The following is a 22,614-nucleotide window of genomic DNA, read 5'->3' on the forward strand; positions in this document are numbered from 1 at the left end:
CCGCAATGTTTTAACATGCTGTGTCCAAAATCAAGCACCCAGAACTCAGGCTCTAAACAAATTAAAATTATACAATTAAAAACCTTACTCAGTATTCAAGACGAGAATCGAAACCAAATTTCAGAATACCTAGGAGGAATAAGATTCAGCGGATTCTGTTTTCAAAATTGCTGGGAAACAATTTGAAGTAGGATATCAATCAGTAGCAATTAACTAGAACTAAGCATCAGAAGTAAAAATTCGAATCATAATTCAAACTTAAAGTTAAGTTTCGATTTAAGTATAGGTCAATAATTCACTCGAAATTCATCGTTGATGATTATATTTCAAATTTCAGAATTCAGAAACCAGAGCTCAATAGTCAAATTCAGTTCAAATAGTATGCGATAAACTAATTTGTAATTGTAACATCTTCCTTTCAATTCAATCGAAAAGTGTTGACAGAATTATAAAAAAAGAGTTTTGCTCCAGATATAGATTTAGATATGAAGAATCGATTGGTTGCACTTAACTCAAAATTGATAGAAATGGCACCTCATCCCTCTGATCCTAGGTTAAATGAATAACCACTGAATTTGAAGTTTGAATAACTACAATTTTCATGTCCTCTCCCTGATGTAATGATATTCATTTGTATATTTTAAAACTGGGAGGATCATAAAATGTCAATCGAAAAATCGGGAAAAAACAGGAATTTTAAAATGGAAACTCGCTGGCCACTATGACTAGACCTGTAACATGAGGCATATAGCATGGGGCAAGAGAAGTGAGGTTGGAGACCGGTCCTTACGTCTCACTTCTTACATCTATCTTCTCACTTTTCACGTCTCACATCTTAGAGATATGTCTCATTTGTCGTGTCCCAGGTCTAAAGTCCCATGTTATATGTCTCGTGGCTCATATTTAACATCTCATGATGCATGTCTCAGTGCTCAAGTCCTCAAGGTCTCAAATCTCAGGATTCAATTATGGATTTTAAAATCCCAAGCCAAGGGTCTCTTGTCGCAGATCACATGTCTCGGGACTCATGCTTAAGGTTTCAGATCTTAAGGTCTCAGATGTGACACTTCATGTCTAAGGTTTCCTGTCCTAGGTTTCATTTCATAAATCCAATTTAAGGTCTCAGATTTCAGCGATGATATTAGTTCTAACGGATATCGGAATAAGCACGATTTTTTACTCGAGTTTTTGCAAAAAGCATACTTTTCTATCTATAAAAAAAAATTGTACTTGAGAAAAGGTCTATTCCGTTATAAATTTTCCCCTTTTTGCTCGTTTAAAAAGTTCATACAAATTAATTCAAAACCAATTCCGACAACTACGGTTCGTGCAGAATCAATTTTCATCAATCAGAGCACACACAAAAATGTTCCCCACTGGCATAGAACAAAACTGGAGGGAGGAAAAAACTCTCGTCACGCTATTTGCAGATGTCATTCCGCGAAAAAGTATAGCGCATGCCACTCTCATTCATATCCCTAAATTTACATTCATAACCTCGCCCCCGGGCTTTTGTGTGGTTAACCACACACCGTCGTCATCAGCCCGGGCAGCCGGTAGCGGAAGCAGTTATCGTATGAATCCGTTTTTGATCACGCCAACCGGCCGGGGTGCTGTGATTCCCGGATCCTGCTCCTCGGCTCTTTGGGATTCGCCCGGCACCATTAAAACGGAATCCCTTCCTTGGGAACTGCACCCGGGGCATCATCCGACAGGAGAATGTATGACGAGAGAGAAAAGCGACCGGCCCCGGTCGTGCTTTTCGCGGCGTTATACGGTGATAATTTTCACATGCAAATGAAAATCCATCTTCTGGGATCCTGGGCGAGATTTAGCGGTGGTAGCAGGGTGGGATTAAAATAATAATGCTTTGATTTGTGGACCACGTCGGATGCAGCTTTGAATTGTGGGGAAAACCCGAACGCTGGAAACGAAGCTCGTAATAATAATTGTAATTCTCGTTTTCTTTGTGCTTTTTGACTGAAAAACTAGATTATAACTAATTCTATTGGATTATTCATATAGCATTCAGATCAGCGATTTGTTTTTGTGTTCATTGATTAATCTTCATTTATTTTACAAACGTATTTTGACGAATAACGAAATATGTCTGAAAGATAGTGAGTTGGGAGGACCGCATGGATGAAAGAATCGCAAATTGAGAGGACAGCTAATAATGATGTGTTGGGAAGAGCGCTTATTTAGCATAACAGCACGTTGTTGAAGGGACCGCTGTGTTCAGATAATGGTGAGTCGGGATAGCAGCCTACAGATTGCCAGTTGAGAGGACCGCAAGATAATTAAAGGGCACGTTGAGAGGACCACTGTGTAAAGATAACACAGCAATGAGGAAGAACAGCCCAATGATTTTGAATTGGGAGGAACGCATAAATAGCACAAGAAAATGGAGAGGACAGTTGCGATTGAAAAATGTTGTAAAAAGAGGATAGCCAATGATGGCGAGTTGGGAAGATCACACAGATAACATAACCGCGAGTTGAGAGGACAGCTGAAATGGAAAATTAAGGGTCAGGAGGATCGCATTATTAACTCACTGAGAAAACAATTTTTGTCTGATGGCTGGTTGGGAGGACAGCCGAAATCATGTGAATATGGAGGACTGTGTATGGATAGAATATAAGAGTGAATTTAGAAGACAGGTTTGTAAAGATAAACAGCGAGTCAGTTGGATAGCCCAATAATTGTGGGTTGGGAAGACCGTTCAGGTCAACAAATGTGCATTGAGAGGACTAGTTGGGAAGATAGCTCGTTGACTTCGAGTTAAGAGGACCGCATGGTTAACATGACAGCCCATTTTATGTTAATTTTTCTTTTTTCTTTTCTGAGATTTTTATTCTTTTTAGGATGACAGCATGTTGAGGAGACAGATAAATGGCTAATCAGTGTAGAAGTTCTAACGATTAATTAATTACAAAATATCTAGTTTCACTATTGTGAGTCAAGGAGACCGCTTAGGTAAAAAAACAGTGTATTGGGCGAATAGCTGTATTTAAAAATGATAGAAGTAGAGTCTGGAGAACATTCTGGGTTGCACCTAAATACCTCAAGGTTAGCATAACAGAGAATTAAGAGGACGCAGAAGTAGAAAAAGGACAAGTTGAGATAAAGTCTAACAATTGTGGGCCCGCTTTAAAACTTTTGATAATCCTTCCCGTTTTTCGTTCAAACAGTGTCAGAAATATTCGTGTTTATTCAAATCCTTTCAATCTCCACCCTAAATACAACTGGGTACTAAAATGTTGATGCAACATCACAGCCTCATCCAAGGCATCGACGCTTCAGTCCAAAGTGAATGCAAATCAGGAAAAGCGCTTGTCGTCGACGACCTTCTCTGGTGCGCGCCGGGGAGCATAGGAATAAATATTTATCATGTTATCACAGCCACGACCCTGGAAGTGGTAAAATTTTACGCTACACATGCGTCCTCTGCCTCGTGTACCGGAAAAGGGTCACGCGTGTCCTAGTAAATTCTGCGAAGTTGCACTTTTAATGATGGATTTAGCATTTGTCTCTCTGAGTCTGCGAAAGTCTGGGAATCCTTGAACGTGACATGGTTTTCATCATTCAGTCTCAGTACCTAATTTATTCAAATCTACTTTCCACAACAGTCTTTAGTGTAATTACTACAAAATATCAGTGGATTTATTTTAAAGAAAAATCATTTCAAAGTAAATATGGTGCCCTTTTTGATAGACGAGCCTTTCAAAGTTGCGAAAAATATACACTAAAACTAAATGCTTTCTATAGAGCTTCAGCATCTTCTAAAACCATCACACTGTATGAAAAAACTTTATATCTTGGCTTGTTTCAACTTTGTTTCCAAGACAGCGAACCATTTTGTCCATTCTACAACGTGTCAGATTCAAAAAACTGTTTTTTTCATGGTATTTTTTTTACTTTGACTGTAACTTCTAAGGGTGATGTAATAGGACTTTGACATATTCGACAAATTTATGTATTTTGATCAGATCTACTAAGGTTGCCAGATTGCCCGGTTTTACCCGGGTTTCTCCGGATATTTAATACAAAATTTTGGAACAGTCCGGCCGGCCCTGTTTGCCCGAATTTCGTTGAGAAAGCTCGGATTTTGCCTGGATTTATCCACTTTATATGGCAAATCAAACAAAAACAAAACGAATGGTGTTGTAAATTAATTTTATTTATGCCTCCAAAGTGACATTTTCGAGCAAGCTTAATAAAAATTATCATAAAAGGTTTTTTAAAGCCTAAAATACGATTTAAAATCTGTCGATGGGTTTTTACAAAAAAAATGTTTTCAATTTTTTTCTTGATTTTTGTTGAGTAATTTTGAGTCAATTTTGAAATCAAATGCACGGATTTTGCCAGGTTTTCATATAAAATTGCTCGAATTTTTATGCATACGTGCTGAGAAAATTATTTTTTTCTTTTTTTCAGCTTTTTTTTTTAATATTCTGTGAAATTGATATGCACTGAAGAATTTTTAACGAAAGAAAGCGGACACTTGTTTTTCAATGATTTGAGGTTGATTTTGAAGCTAAAATAATTAAATCTAATTTTTAGTCGTCGGGTCGCCGGTATGAAGAATTCCAAAATAAATCTGGCAAAAATGGAGTCCTTCAGAGCCTAAGCGGTTTAATTCCTGAAGGTTTCTTTCTATAAACACTTTAATGAGTTGAGATTCTGGTTAACATTTACACAAAAACCGCGCGAAAAAATCGATAAATAGTTATGAGACGCCAGGTGAAAAGTTCACTGCAGAAAATAGCTCGATACGCAAGCTTAAAAAACGAAATAGTGTCGATAATAAAACTAAAAAAAACAGCAAAAATATCGTAAACGTCTTTTTTCATCAGTAAACTACACAAGTAACAAGATTCCGGATCATTTGGGCGACAATTGGGGAGATACCAACAAATGGGTAACCCTAGCTGCTCGTTTATCTAATGCTCTAAAATTACCCTGTTCGTTACATTGCTAAGAAACATTTGCATCCTTATTTTTTGGTGCATCTTGCTTCGAAAATGTTCAACTGGTAAATTGCGATTTCTTCCGGTTAACTCCAAACTGTAAACAATTTCAATTTTTGTATTAAATGTTGATTGATTTTCTAATCATTTCTTTTTTTCTTCTTTTCCAGGTGAGTTTTCAATGCAGTAGGATTGTAAGTTTCTTCAAAAGTCTTTACAAATATCAGGTAAATCGAGTGCCTGCTGTAAAATAAGGTGAAAACAAAAATTATTTTTTCTTTATGTTTTGAATAATCTCTGAAGTAAGTTGTTCCATGCCACTGCGGTTCAAGAGTGATGGTAGTTTTTTTTTACTTTATGTAAAACACACCAGATCAAATGGGACATTGGGTCATAAGTCACAAGGTCGCGTTCCAACTATGATCAAATCTTGAGACTTTCACGATTCGTGTGAAAAAAAACAGGACGACATTAAAATACTGAAATGTTGAGGAAATTTAGGATATTTTTGAATTCTTAGTTGATGTTACACACCAAGTGTGCTGTAAACAAACTTTTGGAACTCAAATGTTTTATTGTTTAAAACATTTAGAGGCCCAACGTCTTTTTCACTGTTTCGAAGGCCAGGATTTGTTGATTCACAGAACGTGTAGAAATTTCTGAAAATTAAAGAAAATTGCAAATCTAATGATTCCGTTTATATAAAGTTTTCGGCAATTTTCTTGTTTTCTTCTTTTAAGCCAATAAGAAATACTGCATGGTGAAGGCAACGCATTGTATGCCGTCAACAAAAAAAAATTATTGTTTGATTTTAACTTATTTGATTTTTTCAAATTTTTCATTATATTAAAACTTAAAAAAAGTGAAGAATTTAGAAGTTCAAAAGTTGAAGAAAATGAAAAATTCATAACCATTTGCGCGTGATGAACTTAGGCATACAAGGGCAAAGTATTTACAATTTATAAAAATAAAATAGTTGCTTCTACAGGGTCCGGTAATTGAAGTGCTACATTGGAACTAACAAATAATTTGATCAAAACAAAAACTTTTTCTTTCAAATTTAATACGATTTACATCAAAACAGATCATTTTTTTAAATCCATTGGCGCCTTTCGATTTTTTGTTCTTGAGCTTAACCACTCGCTGCAGAAGCTCAAGGCACATATTCTAAAAAGCTCGCAGGTGGTTTTTGTGGTTTTATCCCAGGATTTAACTAGATGGCGCTTCAGAGTAGACTTCGGGCTTCTGTATACCCTAGACATTATTCAAAACGATGACTGCCGGTTCTGCGGGCTCGAAAAAGAAACTGCAGAGCATCTTCTATGCAACTGCTGCGCCCTCCTAAATAGGAGAGAGCGTGTACTTGGGGCAAAGTTAATAAGCGCACAAGAAATATGGTTGCATATCAGCCCTAAGAAGGTTATATCATACATCTTTGATATCATACCCGATTGGGATAAAATGCTTAGTCAGCAATCAACTGTCACCGACCACTCCGTACTCGAAAATAACCCCCGAAAAAAATTCGCACACAAAAATTGGGACCTCTTCGTAAGCCAATGCGAAGTTCTGCTGAAAAAACACCAACCAAAACCAAAATTAGGACGTGTCCACAGTTCGAGGACATGCCGTAGAACTATTTTCGATAAGTAAATTGATTGATCTACACTTCTTCAGGGTGTTTGGTTGATCTTCCCCAGGAAAGTATGGGCGATTCCGACCCAGACCTTTAATAAAACAGATTTCTGTCGTCTTGTGGCCTTTAACACGTTTGCATAGGTTCGTGATCTTTCTGGCAACCAAAATCTGTAGTTCTGTTTTTCCACGAACCGCTGTACGGCGACGAATTCATCAGCAGAAAACACGATATTCTCCAAATTTTTCATGCGTGGACCGCGTAAGCTGCGCCTTCGCCCTTTCTACCCGCTCTTGCTTCTGTTCAAACGAGAGGTCTTGAAATCTTAGGATCTTGTAAGGCTCGGCCTAATTTTTTCAGGGTGCATCTTGATGACCTTCACCATGCATGGTAGGTGTCGCCACTGTAGCTTGACGATCTCCACCATACTATACTTGGGTACTTCTGATCTCCAGGTATCTTCCCAGTGCGAGCCAAAATAAAAAAAAATCATAGCACAACGTTAAGGTTCGAGGACTATTTTTACAAAAAAAAAACACTTGATTACCAAGTTTACAAAAATATCCTCTGACATCTTAGACATAGTGTTAACAAGGTGACAATGTGTCATCTAACTTAGTTTTGTATACTTCGAAATAATCACGCCTAAAGTTTTGTAGCAGTGCAATTGCCGGACCCTATACATTTTTATACGTAACTTTAAGTTCTGAAATGTAGAGGAGGTAAGGGCATAATATTCATAATGTACACACAGCAACATAATGTATACATTGTTCCTCAATTCTCACCATCATCAAATTTTCAATTTTTCACTATAATCAATTTAAAAAAGCGTTTTTACTTTAGTTTGTTGACTCAGGGCGAACAGAGCATCATTGATCGGGGCACAATGAGCATTTTCTGAAGCAGAATCTAGCAGCGAATTCAACTCGATGAAGTCAACCGAATTATAGAGCTACAGTCTGACTACTTTACACCTGATGATCGGAGAGGTGCTCAGAGGACTCGAGTTTGATTCCTGGTCTAAGCGATTTTTTTTCATTTACTATTCATGATGATTATTTTGATTGTTGTATTATACGCTCGTCGCATCATCCGTCAAACAAGGTACCAGAAAAACAATGCATGAGTGTGTGTGAATTGTTTGTATTTTTTGTTTTTTGTTATTGCTTTGTTTGATGGATCTACGACTCACCGTTTAGTGCAAAATGCATCGATCATGAACAAAAAAAAAATCGCCTTTACCAGGAATAGAACTCGAGTCCTCTGATTATCTCTCCGACACCTTACCAAAAGGCCAAATTGTCAGATGAAGCAAGTCAAGCTCTGTAATTCAGTTGACTTCATCGAGTTGAATTCGCTGCTAGATTCTACAGCAGGAAATGGTCATCGTGCCCCAACTAATGGTGCTCATTATGCCCCTACAGTGACTAATTTTCAGCTTCTGGCATAAAAATATTTAAAATGGATTTTTAAGCGTTTTTATCTACTTTTTCAAGTTTCAGTCAGTTAGGAAATAGACCTATTTTAGTGTCTAACACAAAACAATGAATTGGAAGTGAGAGCTGTTTGAGTTTTGAGGGATGGCTTTTTCAATTTTGGGCTTTTAAGTGTTAATTAAAGTTTAAAGTTAAACATTTGTACTATCAGCTTTAGAATTCTTTTACTGAAATTGTTATCAGAATAAAGCCTCTGGTCAACATTATGCTATGCTATGATATTCCGCTACTAAGTAACAGACAGCTCATCACAACTGCTCTAACCCGGGACCGAAACAGTTTATCATCACAACATTCGGTAGTTTCTCCACTTAACTAAAACATTCCGAGCCCCACAACAACGAATGGCTTCACATGGATACAACTTTGTATTTGAACGAGACATGACTAGATGCTAGGTTCGGTGAGGTTGATGTGGTTTGCTTTCCTGTTTTTTCTGTTTTAGTTTTCGTTTTTTTTTTTTGCGTTGTGGTGACATCTGCATCAGTTCCGAGGTCGAACTTTGCGTGATCGAAAACCATTGGTTTGGGTTTTTTGCTACTTATTTCGAGGGGTTCGATTGCTCTAATAATGTCCAGAAGTGGTGGTCCATATTGTTGTTGCATGTAATCGATACAACTTTCGGAATCAATTGATCGCCAATTTACGACCGCCATTCACATGTGGTTCGATGTGGTATTGGAATTAAAATTACAGACATGCTCCTGCATAATTAGGGAATCATAATGATTGAATCAAGCTTCGTTTTTATGTTTTGAAGAGAAGATAAGAATGGAAAAGTTGAATTTTTTAAATTTGAATTAAACACACATTCAAAAGTTTCGAAATGACAAAATCAAATTAGTTTTACCAATCCCGTTCTACCTCTTTGGGGGTGTCACGCCATCATTTAGGTGAAGTTCGGATTAATTAAAAACTTTTCCTCCTGCAGTTGTATGTATCCAATGTCAGGCTGTCTGTCTATCTGTCTTATAATGTGATAGAGAAGCTTCGGAAACGAAATACTATTTGCGAATCATATCTGTTTCGCCAGTTCGGTGCAACAGTTTAAATTTGTTCTTTATCGGTTACAACTGTTGTTAATTTTAGTTGATTTGCTTCCCTTTTTTGGATGTTTTTGTAGAATTTTATGTAGAAAAAAAAATCAAAAGTAAACAACAGGGCTGACAGAATTATATGATGTTGAAGAAACTGTCTTGAAGAGTATTTTAAATTATCGTCTGTTGTCTTTTTCTAGAAAGTTTCCTGTCGCAATGTCAGGAATTTATTTTACTTAATTCTTTTCATGTTTAGGATTTGGTTGTTTTACAAAAAAAAACATCTAGTGAAATTTTTGATGTCTCAATGCTGTCAACCTTCTCTCAAATATTAAGAAACTTTCAGTGCTTTTCTAAAATTCAATGGAACTTTGAAGCCAAACTTTCCCTGATCAATAAATTCTGGGAAATTCTCCAAAATATTTTTAATGCAAATGAAGGTTCTAGAGCGAACCTCAATCGAGCGGCTTCAATCCCAAAGGATTGAATGAATGTTCCTAATTGGAGTGACACAGAAAAAAGGAGAGGAAAATGGTCTACCGACAACAGTGCATATTTAGAGCGGCTAATGCCAGAAGAAGAAAGAACCCCCCAAGGTTGAGCGTAAAGCAGCAACAAATGTTCAAAGCGGAAAGTTTTAATTAAACCTTTTCGTTATCTTGTGCTGCTGTGATGTTCCTTTTGCGAGGTCTTGAGGCTCCCTGTTGTAGCTGAAGTGGGGGTGTCTGTATGAATGTATGGGTTATTTTCTTCGATGAGACTAAGTTTTTATTTCACAATACAGAGGAGTCGTATTTTTGTTTATTTTATGACCCAGAAGGAGAAAGATGTCCGTCTATCTGTGTGTGTCTGATTGAAAGAAAGCTGTTATTATTCTTGGATGAAAGTTTGATTACTGACATCAAACTTAGGCTATTTTGAAATATCATCAGAAAGTTGTCCAACTAGGTTGCGTGTTAATTTATTATTTGTTTATTAAAAAAATCAAAGCATCTTTATTTTTAAGTTCAATACGTATCAAAGACGAAAAAATACTCAGTAAAGATTCCGATCGACCTAGTCCAAATTGACCTTTGACGCCTGCCAAAAACGTTGTTTTTGTTTATGACATGAACGCTTTATCATGACGGCGTCACAAAATTTTGCACATGTAACACTACCTTGAAGCTTAGTTTTGTTGATTTTTTTTCAAATCTAAGACGGTAAGACGGTAATCACTAGTGCAAGGAATCGATTCCCATCTCGGTTCTTGGTGTTAAATGTTAATCTTAAGTTGCCCACGTTTATTCAGTCTGTAAGGCTGGGCTTAGAAGGCGTATGTCTTTTTTTCATCGATCCAATCAAAAGTTGTACACAAATGTGGGTGTTACATTTTCTTCGAGTACAGTTTTAGAAACGATCAGTTGTTATTTCTTAAAGGTAAAGATTTCACGAAATTATATAAGCAACGGAAATTTCAGAATATCTGATGAACTAACCAAGTTCAGCTATCAACAAATTTCTAAACAGTAAGAGCTAACAAATCAAAACAAGTCTTGGTAAATAATTTATATTCATTTCAATCTCATATTCTAATGAATACTGCCGGTTATCTTAATCGTCTATCAACAAACTCAACGTATCATGTCGTCTTCGGGCGGCCCAGTTTTGATGAACGCTATTATCATTCCCGGAAACACATTTACCGGTCTGTCGGTCAACACAAACGCACTGAAATCGCGCTTATCGCGTATAAATCGTTGGTACTTTGACATTTCGATTTGTGTGATAAGCTTTTCCAGATTGTCCTGGGATATTGCGTTTTATTGCTGCACGTGCCACGCTGAGCAAAGCTTCCGATCACTCTTGCCTCTGTCTTGAAATAATAGCTGTAAAAAAAAAACTTTCATTCAAATATCATCTAAAGTCGTGATTGATGTGATATTTGGTTGAAAAACTTTTCGGGAAATCTTTCCCGAAAGATGGATGTGATAACTTGGGCAAACTTTTCATTGTGCCCTAACTCTCTTGAAAGGTGACGTCGCTGACGTTTTGTTCATCGTCTAGCAAACAGAGGTGCATGTGGTAACAGATGAGTAACAGTAGCAGGAAAAAAGTTTAGCTCTCGTCTCGAAAAATACGTGACTCCCGGTAATCATTGGTGAACATCACGAACGAACGCCACCGAATCACACACCGTCTGTCGTCTAGTGTTTGCTGGGGGAATGAGCGGCTACGTATCGTCTACCTTTTCCAGGCTTCAGTCGTTAGTCGTTTTTACAAATTTGAAAATATTAGTTGCAACACGAGGATTTTTGTAGTGAAACGACGCAGTTGTCTAACAATAATGACCAAGTTTTTCCTGGCTACCAATTCGAATCGTGATTTTTGCTGAAGACACAATTTTTCCATCACGAGTCTGGCTCGTAGTTTTCCGATTATTATACAAATGATCTACCACGAGCCAGACTCGTGAAAAAAGGTTACAGTCTTTAACCATTGATCAAATTAAATCTTCATCACAAGTCTGACTCGTTGTTTTTGTTTATGACACAAACTTGACTTGTGATCATGTACCAGAGGGTTAACCACTTATTAACTTAATCGCTGATCTATTCAGGTTAGCTCAACATTTATTTTAGTAACCATTAAACTATTTGTCTTGCAGTTGGAATGTGATAACAGTTCTGGACAATCCATGTTATTCTGCAAGATGTCGAAAATGAAGAGTCGTTGTAAGAATACGCGCCTTGTTGCCAGCGTCGGTAGATTTAGTAGCAAGCAACGTTGTTCGTAAGGCGGAAGTGAAAATGCTACGCACAATACAGTGATTTCAGACTTTAGAAGTCACTAAAAAACTGCGTGTTCCGTCGTATGAAGCCAAGAACCGCGAAACTTTTGGCTACTGTCGTGGAAATATGCTGTGAACGTGATGGTAGTACATTTGGTAATATTCGGAGTCTTGTCGTTTTGAAGGCACCAATCAAGCAGACCGTCAATGTCCTTTTGGAGAGCGCAGCAATCGACTAACGAAGAGATTGTTCGAAAATTCTGAGGTCGTCGGCGTACAGCAGTTTTTCTGACTCATGAGTAGCATTCAAATCGTTGATAAAGAGGAGGAATATCAGTGGTCTCAGGTGACTTCCCTGAGGCACTCCTGAGGTAATTTTGAAATCGTACGAAAGCAGTTCGACCTACGAGATACGAGGTTATCCAATTGCAGAGCCATTCAGGAAACCCCAATCGCCGCAATCAGCCAAATCATGCGTACCTTGATCTTTACGTTTATCAAGTCTGTCAACTAATTTCTTTACGTACGTAATGAGGTAGGTGGTCGTCGATCTTCTTTTCATGACCCCTTGTTGATCTTCAGATATTGTATGTCGCACAGTTTTGTACAGCACATCATAAACGAGGCTCTCAAAAATTTTCGGAACACAGCTCAGAATCGATATTCCGCAATACTTTTCCGCTCGGTGTACGTTTCCAGCTTTATTTAGGAGTTTCATTACCAAATTTTAGGAGATAAGGATAACAGGTTAAAATAGTCAGATCCATGCACTTTTCAAAAGTGTTTCCAGATCATCACGCTACCGATCCATTTCGTTTGCTAAGATGCAGAGGTGACCTCGGTCTTATTGCGCAAATTTATGTCATTCATCCTTTTCTCTATTTGTAACTAACTATTTATTGATTACTATGACGTGGCCGGCGTCATTATTGATGTTCAAAGAGAGAAAGCATTAGTTCTGTGCATTGAGAATGAGCTTCTAATCCCAAGAATCACTCTTTTGACCCTTGTACATGCCACGCCTACGATTGTGGAATTATAAATGCGTTTGTTTCAAACACTGTCAAAAATATGAGATTTAAAAAAAACTTGAATACATTGAAAATAATTAACAAAACGGTTAAGAGATCATTCCAACTTAAACTAGGTTGATAAAGCATTTCGGTTTCAATGATTAAGGTGGATGCGAGAAGTCAATCAAACAAAGCTAAGCTAAGCTAATCGCCGATCTATTCAAGTTAGAATTGAGGTTTGCAAATTGCTTATTACGGTTTTTTTTTTATCACACATACATATTTGGTAAAATCATGTAGGGGAAAGTCGGGTAAAACGGACACTTTCAATATTTCGAAAATTACAATGTTTCGCACAAATCTAATGATGGGAATATGTTCGTCTAAATGTATCAACACTTTCGAGACCCTTTGTTTATTTATAGCAAGCAAGGTCCCACAATAGTAAACAAAACAAACAAAAACTTTGAGGATCCATTATCTGATGTAATTTTCTCTCCTCATGAAATAGTTCATAACTCGCAAAATTTTCGAAAATTTCAACCGTTTTCAAAGGTAGAGTGATTATTAGGCTTTTTTTAACCATACGGAGGAAAATCTGCGAATTTCAGTCCAAGGACTTAAGCAACAAATGTTTTGGAAAAAAAAGTAGCAAAGGCGGGTAAGACGGACACCTCAAGGTCGGGTAAAACGGACACATAAATTTCTCCAGGTAATTTAATTTTGTCATCGGTTTGTTCCTCCATATACCTTCAGAAGACCTTGGCAAGAGCAATTTTCGTCGAAAAGCACTCACCATCTCAAACAGGCCATAAAATCTGTAAAAATATGATGAAGAAAGCGCCTATAAAATATGAAATTCCGAAACCACACGGTTTCGCTTCTGGACTCGGACCAGTTGCTTCCATTTTGGTAGAAAAACGTTTTCAAATGCTTAACTCACAAAAATATCTAATTTTTCAGAAATTTTTGCGGCAAAATGTACCTTTTCTGAGCAGTGTCCGTTTTACCCACCATTTTTGAAAAGTGTAATTTGCAAGTATGTTTTCAATAGCTATAAAAACAGTTTTGATGAAGGAAATTTACTAATTCCAACGGTTAATGCGTTAGCAAACATCCTAAACTGCCCATCTGCACGAAAACTGCGATGAAAAAAGCAATATCTGATTTTCTTTGCGATTCTCATGGTAAAGTGTCACTAATAAAACTTAATAAATATTGCGATTCTACCTTAGGGTGTCCGTTTTACCCGACTTTCCCCTACCATCTAGCCCATGAGTGGCCAACATTTTCAGGAGGCGGGCCAAATTTTTGTAAATGTGATTTGTCTGCGGGCCAAAAAATTCTTGTCAGCACATTTTTCTTTTCCTTGCATACTTTTAAAGTATGTTTTATACAAGTCAAATTAAGGAGAAGCCTTTGAAATTTGTAAAAAAAATGTAGTGTTTAAAAAAAATGACTCATGGTATTTCTATCACTTTATTTCAATATTTTAAAGGACTATAATCGATAAAAATATATCTAGGATTGCTAGCGATTTTTTTAAAATTCCCATTTTTTCCCGATTTTGCTTGGTTAATAATAGGGTGGTCTAACCGGTTTTACCGAAACCGGTAAAACCGGTAAAACCGTCCATTTTCTCAATACCGGAATACCGAATTTTGGGACGGTAAAAAACCGGTATTTCCGGTAAACTTTTCATCATTATTTGGCATTATTCTAGAATTTACACAGCTAAATGTTTTTTTTACCAAATATTTATGAGTACAAATACTCAAATTTTGATCAATCAGCTTCAAAATCCAAGCTCAGTTCAGCATTTCAGTTCAGCTATCGAACCAACAACATTTAAAGACTCTACAAGTGTACAATGACTGTAAAAAAGATACAGCTACAACTACAAGAAATTTAAGATTGCTTCGCAATAATCACTGAATTTTTCATTGATAAGCTGGAATTTGGTAAAATTCTCCAAATTTGTTTATCTATAAACAGGCCAAGTTTATCAAAATCGTTCTAAGCGGTGCCGCTTAGGCTTTCACAACCTTGAAATTTAAAATTGAAATCTGATTAGAAACTTCCTAGTTTTTTTCAAAACATAAAATGTTTCAACAGAGTCAGCATTTCAACACATGTTAGACTGTTTGTATGATTTTTTTTATCAATATTTTCAAGGTAATTGATTAAACTCTGATGCTTTTTTTTAACGCTGTTGAAGCATTTTCTTTCTTCCAGACAAAGCAGTAACAAAGTTTTTATAAATTTGCAACAGTATTATAACAACAAAGAGCGTATGGATCAGATTTAATCAACTATATGTTTTGCTTAATTTTGACTGGTTTTTAATAGATATTTATTAGGTAATTGTTTTAACAAAAAATCTTTTTGTATATCCAATTTCATATCATTTTCATTAAAGACTATATAAACTTTTACTACATAAATCTGTAAAATCTGTCCTTAAATATGAATGCTGTTTTACAAAGTAAAGGATAAAATTCGCAACCTCACAGGGAAATTATAAAAATAAAATGAAGATGATAGATATAATAATTATCATGAGGATGATAATAGATTTATGACAAAGGGATAGTTAAAAGGCACAATACCATCCTTTTCCATCGGAAATGTTGATAAATCTAATGCGTTAGAGCTTCTGAGCATTTTATGTCATTACTACTGCAATTAGACGAAACCTTTTCATGAATTCGATATGCTTTGAAAAATACCGGTTTTACCGGTTTTATCGGTTTTACAAATTTCAAATACCGAAATACCGGATTTGAAAAAAACCGGTAAATCCGACCACCCTAGTTAATGATGATTTTAATAATTAAAGGGATTTTAACTTTGTTAAAAATGATGATATTACTGGTTTTATTACTTTAGTTTTCAAAATGAAAACATGGTTTATCAAAAATTTTAACAGTTTTGAAAAATCTAGATTGAAATAATTTTAGACTTCTTTCGAATCACATCGCAAATGACAAGAGTAAAAATTTTGGCTTCCAGAGCTGTACTTAATGTAAATAGCTAAAGATGACCAGACATCTATCACGTGAAGAAAACACTTCTTCCAAAAATCGTGACTTCAGAAAACATTCTATACAATCTTTTTACTATGCAGTTGGAATTGCGATGCGCAACACCATTGTGAACGACTTAAGTTATCATTCATGATACGATTTCATGGTTTTCTGGGAAATGAAGATGTTTAAAATAACTCTTTCACTTTTTTTTCTTTTCAATATTAAATATCATATTCTTCAAAACTATATAAATAATACACGAATGACATGAAAGTGTTGAAGTATCTAATTAAGCAAAAAAAAAAAAATAAAAAATATGCAAAATTGAGGTCTTTGAGTAGGAATTTTGTTCTTCAAAGATGTGAAAATGTTCTTATGTTTTGGAAGTAAAAATTAAGCCTGGATAATTTTAAGCCAAATCAATTCATTCACACGTCTGCGATTAAACTTCTGACAACTTTCAAAGATTCTGACGAAAGCTTTGTGCTTATCACATTTAGTTGAACATTTCTTTTTAGGAGATATTTTTTAATCTTTAGGAAAATTCTCAAAAATTGAAAACTTTCCTTTTTTGCCCTAAAATTCACAGTTTTTTAAGGTTTCCCGATTCGCGAGCAACTCTTTATCAACAAACCAAGTACTTCAGCTCATCCAAATTTGTTTTATGAAGCCCTTACAGACCAAAGTGATGATATTATTTCTTTAACTGGATATCTCAGCACATTTCGTGGTCTTACATTTGTAATAAATCTAGCAATAAGCTTACGTTAACGAAAAATTGTGTTCTAAATTAATAAAAAGCACAAGATGCTATATTGCTATCCAATATGTTGAAGTATGTAGTCAATTTTCAATAACAATCTCGAAACAAGGCGTATTCTGGTATTTTTGTGATGTTTGACTTGTAATTCAAGATTTTCAATGAATTTATACTTTGAACAGTGCACGGATTTTCAAGTCCAATGAGGCGACTTTTTACTGCCTCTATGGCAACAAAATTAATTGAATCAAATTCTTAAGAGCGAAAATTTAAAATAACTTGGAAGATTATTTTTAAATTTACAATTAACAAGAAGTTCACAAGTATTATGATCTTGCTCTGTTTTATACCAAAGTATACCACTTTTTTTTATAATAAGAAACTTGTCAAAGATCCGCGGGCCACAAATTGGAGTTCGCGGGCCAAATGTTTGGCTCGTCCATGATCGCCTGATCGGGAAACCCTGTTCTGATACTTTAATTTCTATTCGGAGGGTTTAAAAAAGTTACCATAGTTTTTTTTTGCATTAAAAATCAAAACGAAAACAAAATACTGACACCACAATTTTGGAAAGAATATTCCGTTCCATATATTCGCGTTGTATGCATACGCAGCATCTTCTTTATTTTTTTTTAATGTAAGTTAACCACCACAAGCCGGGCTTCAACCTTTTCAACGACGCAAATTTTTTACCCTGACGAGTCAGACTCATGCTGTTACCCTGACAGCTCGTCGACAATGCCTTACTTGAAACTTTTATTGTTTGAGAGCAGAAGGACCAGCACTCGTTCCAAATTCAGAAAAAAACGTAACAAATTGCATTTTCAAAATTTATTTGGCGTGTTTCTTAAATTCGGTTAGAATACTGAAAAACGCGTAGAAGGGCAGAATATGCATTTGATTTTTCAATTTATATGAGGTGATTCTGAGAAAAAAAAAGACCAGAAGGGGAATTTTTTATTTGTTTTTGAAATAATCCTGAAATTCGCTCCATTTTCCAAGACGACAAACCCCGAATTTCCTTCTTCTTTTCCTCTGTGTAACCAACTGTTGACAAATACACCTATTCCACATCGAAATCTAGTTGACATGAATCAAAAATTAGTTAAGGAAATAATAACACTGTCAGCTTATTTCAGTCAAATTCATATTTTTTATATCTACTTATGTCTACACAAAAGCTTTAAATTTATTTATGAAACCATATCTTATTTAAATATTCTTCAAAAACTTATAGGATATGCTTTTATTTTTCTACCGTCAAGCAGTTTAAATTTTGTAAGATAATCTCTAGCACGGACATCAACATTGAAGGACCAGATATAAGTACTGTGTGCTATCAGTTTTTTTTTTCTTCTGAGAACCTAAAAATATCTTTTTAATTTTTTTAATTTATTGCTTGAATATTAATCATTATAATTATTCTGGAAAATGCTGTTTTAAGGCTTTTGCTGTTTTTAATGCAAATTATTTATAAAGTAACGCAATTCATTTGAAAATGTTATGTTGCAACCAATATCCACAAGACTGGTGACAGGACCACCACCACAAGGACGGAGGACTGTGTTCAAACGGCTAAGAAATATGAGAAGGTAAAACATGCACCTACACAGCACAGCAGCAGCAACATCAGCAACTGACTGCTACAAACTCTGGGATCGAAATTTTCTACTAGCTGCTAGTAGCGGAGGCAGTGAACGATGGAAACAAATTTATGTTTTATGACGATATCCGCAAAATGTGCTTTTCGTCGGTCCCCCGTTTTGTCATATCTTGCGTTCCCTTCGCGGATGGAATCTCCTCGGGTTTGGATCTAAGCTGTTCCCTCAAAACCGATTTGGCTATGTGTGGGTGGGGTAGGTGACTGAAAACGGTATCATCTGCTGAGTCCTCGTCTGAGACGGAGTACCTACTAAGTATTGAGGAAGCAGGTTTCAACCTCTTATCCTGGCTTCGCCGATCTAAACTTCTCGACCGGGAGCCGTTCTCATTATCGGCGGAAACAAAGCTTCCTTCTGACCCGGCAAATAGATTCGCATCTGGCTCGAGGCCTTGCGATGACCAACAAACATAGGAACTCACACCGATGCAGAAAAGGCTTCCTTTACGGGTGTCCTTGCTATTCTACAGGGTGCGCATTCTGCCGGGAGAGAAAGGTGGGGGATGTCACCCGGGAGACGAATAATTTTTCCTAGTGCCGTTCTCCTTCCTACTTTTTCTTACCCACGCCTTCGAAGCACCCAGTCTCTAGTCTCGTTTGTTGGTGACCATTGGACCTCGCTCCAGTCGAGTCACAGTTTCGGCCGGAAGTTTTATAAACCACCAACCCGGACGGCGGCGCTTGCCACTTGTTTGCCGTCCAAGTGGAGAAGTAGCGTAGTCATAAGCCTCGGATAGAGAGTGACTTGCTTAGTGAAACCCCCACTCGATGGAATCACCTAGAAGGGGAGCTTGAAACTTTTCGGAAACTCGCGGAAATCAAAAGTCTTCCTAGTCGTAAAAGGTTTGAACCATATGAGGTATCCACGAGTCTAACTCGTTTTTCTTGTGTCATAAACATCATTAAAGAACATCTGATGTAAAACCAAAAGCTCGCCTCAACCATTAGCAATAAACACAAGTCTGACTCGTTCAAAAGTGTTTGAGGAAGAGGAATCCATGATTCTGATTCGTGGTATAGAATGTATCGTAAACACCAATTATAGAATTTTAACGTATATTGGAAAGTCTGACTCCACTTTGAACCGTAAGATAAAAACCACGAGTCTGACTCGTGTTAACATTACAGCTGTTAACGGAAATAACGAATTTGGCAGGCATACTATAATGTGTGTTATGAACTCTATTTGAAAATTTAACCTGATACCATTATTCTGAGTCCAATTTGAACGACTAGTCAAAATTACGAGTCTGACTCGTGGCAAAAAGTTTGATGAGCGAAAACCACGAGTCTGACTAGTAGTATCATCGTGTGTCAGAAACATCATTTTTGAAGATTCAAGGTACAATCACGAACCTGATTCGTGGTAGAAAATTTTGACCATCAGCAAAAAAAACAGTAGTCTGATTGGAGGTCAAAGTTAGAGCTGTAAGAGGTAATCAAGAGTCTGACACTATCTGTTTAATTTATGTTAGAAATCCTACGAGTCTGACTCGTGGTATCTTTGTGTGTATCAGAAACATCATTTCTGAACATTCAACGTATAATCAGGAACCCGATTTGTGGTAGACAATTTTAAGCACAAGGAAAAATACACCAGTCTAGGTCATGGTAAAAGTTAGAGCTGTAAGAGGAAACCACGAGTCTGAATCGTGGTTAGAAATCTTCTTAAATGAATGCAATTCATTTCATCCCCCACTCTAAAAAAAGTAAAACGTTATCATCATTAACATCGCACCAAACTGACCTCTCCGTTCGGTCGATTTTGTGCTCCGAAGCGGACGGAACACTGTGGAAAACTTTGTGCCAAAGCCAGCAACACACGTAACGCTCTCTGCTTCGGGGGTGATTTGGGAAATAGAGTCGTCCCTAGGAGAGAAATTATGCACAAGTTATGTGTGAAGTTATGCTCAATTTGTATGATAATTCGATGCTATCGGTATTTTCCGCTCACTTTGAATTGTTTTAATTTTTCGTTCCGGACTAATTTACTTTTCTCAATATGAAAATTGAAAGGTTTTTGTGACCATCCTTCCAAAAACGTTCACGTTCCCCGAAAGTCTCAGACTAACCGCAACCTAAATTAAATCCCGTCAAACCGCGCCAGACTTCACCTGTGCCAATCTATCGTTCGGAAAGGTGGAAATGGATATGATCCTTCAATTTCCTCCGGCCAAGCTCAGGAACAGATGAAGAACTTTTCCGCCCAGTTCAACCATCACACACACAAGGAGGACTACCGACAAACAATTCGAGCGGAGAAGATTGTTCGATTGGCGCCAGGAACCTATAAAAAACAGGCCTTCCTAGCTGCTGTGCTAAAAGGAGCCGATTTAAACCACACCGAGTAAATTAGCTAATCAATTTCTTGGGGTGCTCACGAAAAAAAAATCGGCTCTTCTATACTGCTAGGGTCTTGTTATATTTAGGATAGGTTTGCGGCTGCTTCTCTATGGATTCTTAACGGAGGCGTCGAACCGTGTTTCGTTACCCATCATCATCGTCGTCGTTGAAGTCATCATCATCATGCTCATCATCATCAGTATCGGCACAGGAGCTATTAGAGGGTCTATTGATTTTCGTTTTCACGTGACGATGCTTGGTTTTGGGATGGAGAAGTAGCATGCAAGTTAGGAAATGTATGTTTTTATGATTTTCAAATTTCTGTTTGCTTAGGTTACTTTTAACAAAATTTGGATCTAAGTTAGATACAGTGTGATTGTTACCTAAGTAGGTTATATTAAGCACTCAGAAAAAGAAATTTTGAATATGAAAACTTGCAGAAAGAATCAGATAGTTTTTTTTTCTCAATATATACTCTGTAGGCACAATTTTCCCGTTTGTTGGGATAACGTGTCGCTATTAACCTTACCCCTTTTCTGGTGATTTCCGCAGGCTATCTTCCCATTACCAAATTATCTATTCTCAACACGAGTGTTCCAAGGGTAAGGTTGCCACAATTTTTTAAACACGAATCCGGGCCGGACAATCCGGGCAATTTTTTATGAAAAACCTGGCAAAATCCGGGCACTTAATTTCTAAATCGAGATTGAAAATCCGGGCAATATCCGGGCATATTTTGTCAAAAACCAGAGATAACTCAACAAAAATTAAAATAAAAGAATTGACAAAAATAATTTTTGAATCAACATTCAAAAACAAATTTGAAATCGTATTTTAATCTTCAAAAAATCCTTTCATAATTACTTTTGCACAATCTGCTCATTTTTTCTCTCTCTGAGCACTGGTTTCTCTCATTTTATCACAAATTTACTCATTTTCCGTTGGCTGCACAATTTGTGTGATCATTGAGGTATCTTCTCTCTCTCTCAGTCCTCCAGTTTTCCATCCTTTATTTATCTTTCTCTTTAAAATTCTTCGCTCCCTCTCATTTGTTTTTCCTCTCTTGGTTTTTGTTTCCTGTCCCAAAATCCATTCTTTCTCTTTTTTAATGCTTTCTCTTCTTCTATGTTCGAATATCTCTGACGCATGCCTTTTCGCATCGTCGAAGCTAATGAGCAAAACTGAAACTTTTCTTAAATTCATCTCACTTCTGCGAATTCTAATCTCGAGTTGTTTTCTTTCATTACTCGAATGAAACTGAATCTATCTTGCTCACTGATTGCGTGATAGAACGAAATTTAAAAAAAAAAACAGATGCAGTAAAAATTACTTCTAAAGATAAATAGACAGCAAATATTATACACACCCAGGTGTAAAAAAGAATTTCCTTTTTAGATACTCTTTTTCGAAAGAGAAGTGAAGTTATTTTGGGAAGAGTGCAAGGAGTATATTTTAAACCACAGCTCTTTTTCGAATGGGGTTTTTTTTTATTCAGTGATCAGATCAAGATTGTCAAAAAAAAAATCTGTGTTTTTTTGAAAAAAATTCTGACTTTCTGTGATTTTACCCAGAAGTGCTGCGACGGTTTTCTGCGATCAAAAAAGCGTTGATTTCTGTTCTGGAACGAAGGAGCTCCGTTGAACCACCCTAACATCAGAAAAGGCCCAGTAACAACATGGCGATGCTGCGCGCATTAACGGCGGCAATGCGCGCCAAAACATTCGGCTTTTCCTCGAACACAGAGAGGTTTTTCCCAAGGGTCGACCAAAATTGTGTCCAAGGCTCGACCTCTTTTTCATCCAACCACCAGCGGAGACGGTAACGAATTCAGCAGCCCTCTGGGCCAGAGTCAGAGGCCCGAGCCGCCAGTGTCGAAGTTCTAGAGAGACCAAAAGTC

General features: G+C 36.7%; 1 protein-coding gene across 1 annotated transcript in view; it reads left to right on the forward strand.

The window, feature by feature from the left end:
- The window catches only part of LOC129759070 (uncharacterized), a 160,172-nt gene extending 139,447 nt beyond the window's left edge, over positions 1 to 20,725 (forward strand). Inside the window, exon 5 of the mRNA XM_055756484.1 lies at positions 20,482 to 20,725. Within this exon, the coding sequence (XP_055612459.1) occupies positions 20,482 to 20,725 (244 nt within the window). The remainder of the gene's footprint in view (positions 1 to 20,481) is intronic.
- The last annotated feature ends 1,889 nt before the right edge of the window (positions 20,726 to 22,614 follow it).

This window comes from Uranotaenia lowii, unplaced genomic scaffold, assembly GCF_029784155.1.
Source record: "Uranotaenia lowii strain MFRU-FL unplaced genomic scaffold, ASM2978415v1 HiC_scaffold_10, whole genome shotgun sequence".
NCBI lineage: Eukaryota > Metazoa > Arthropoda > Insecta > Diptera > Culicidae > Uranotaenia > Uranotaenia lowii.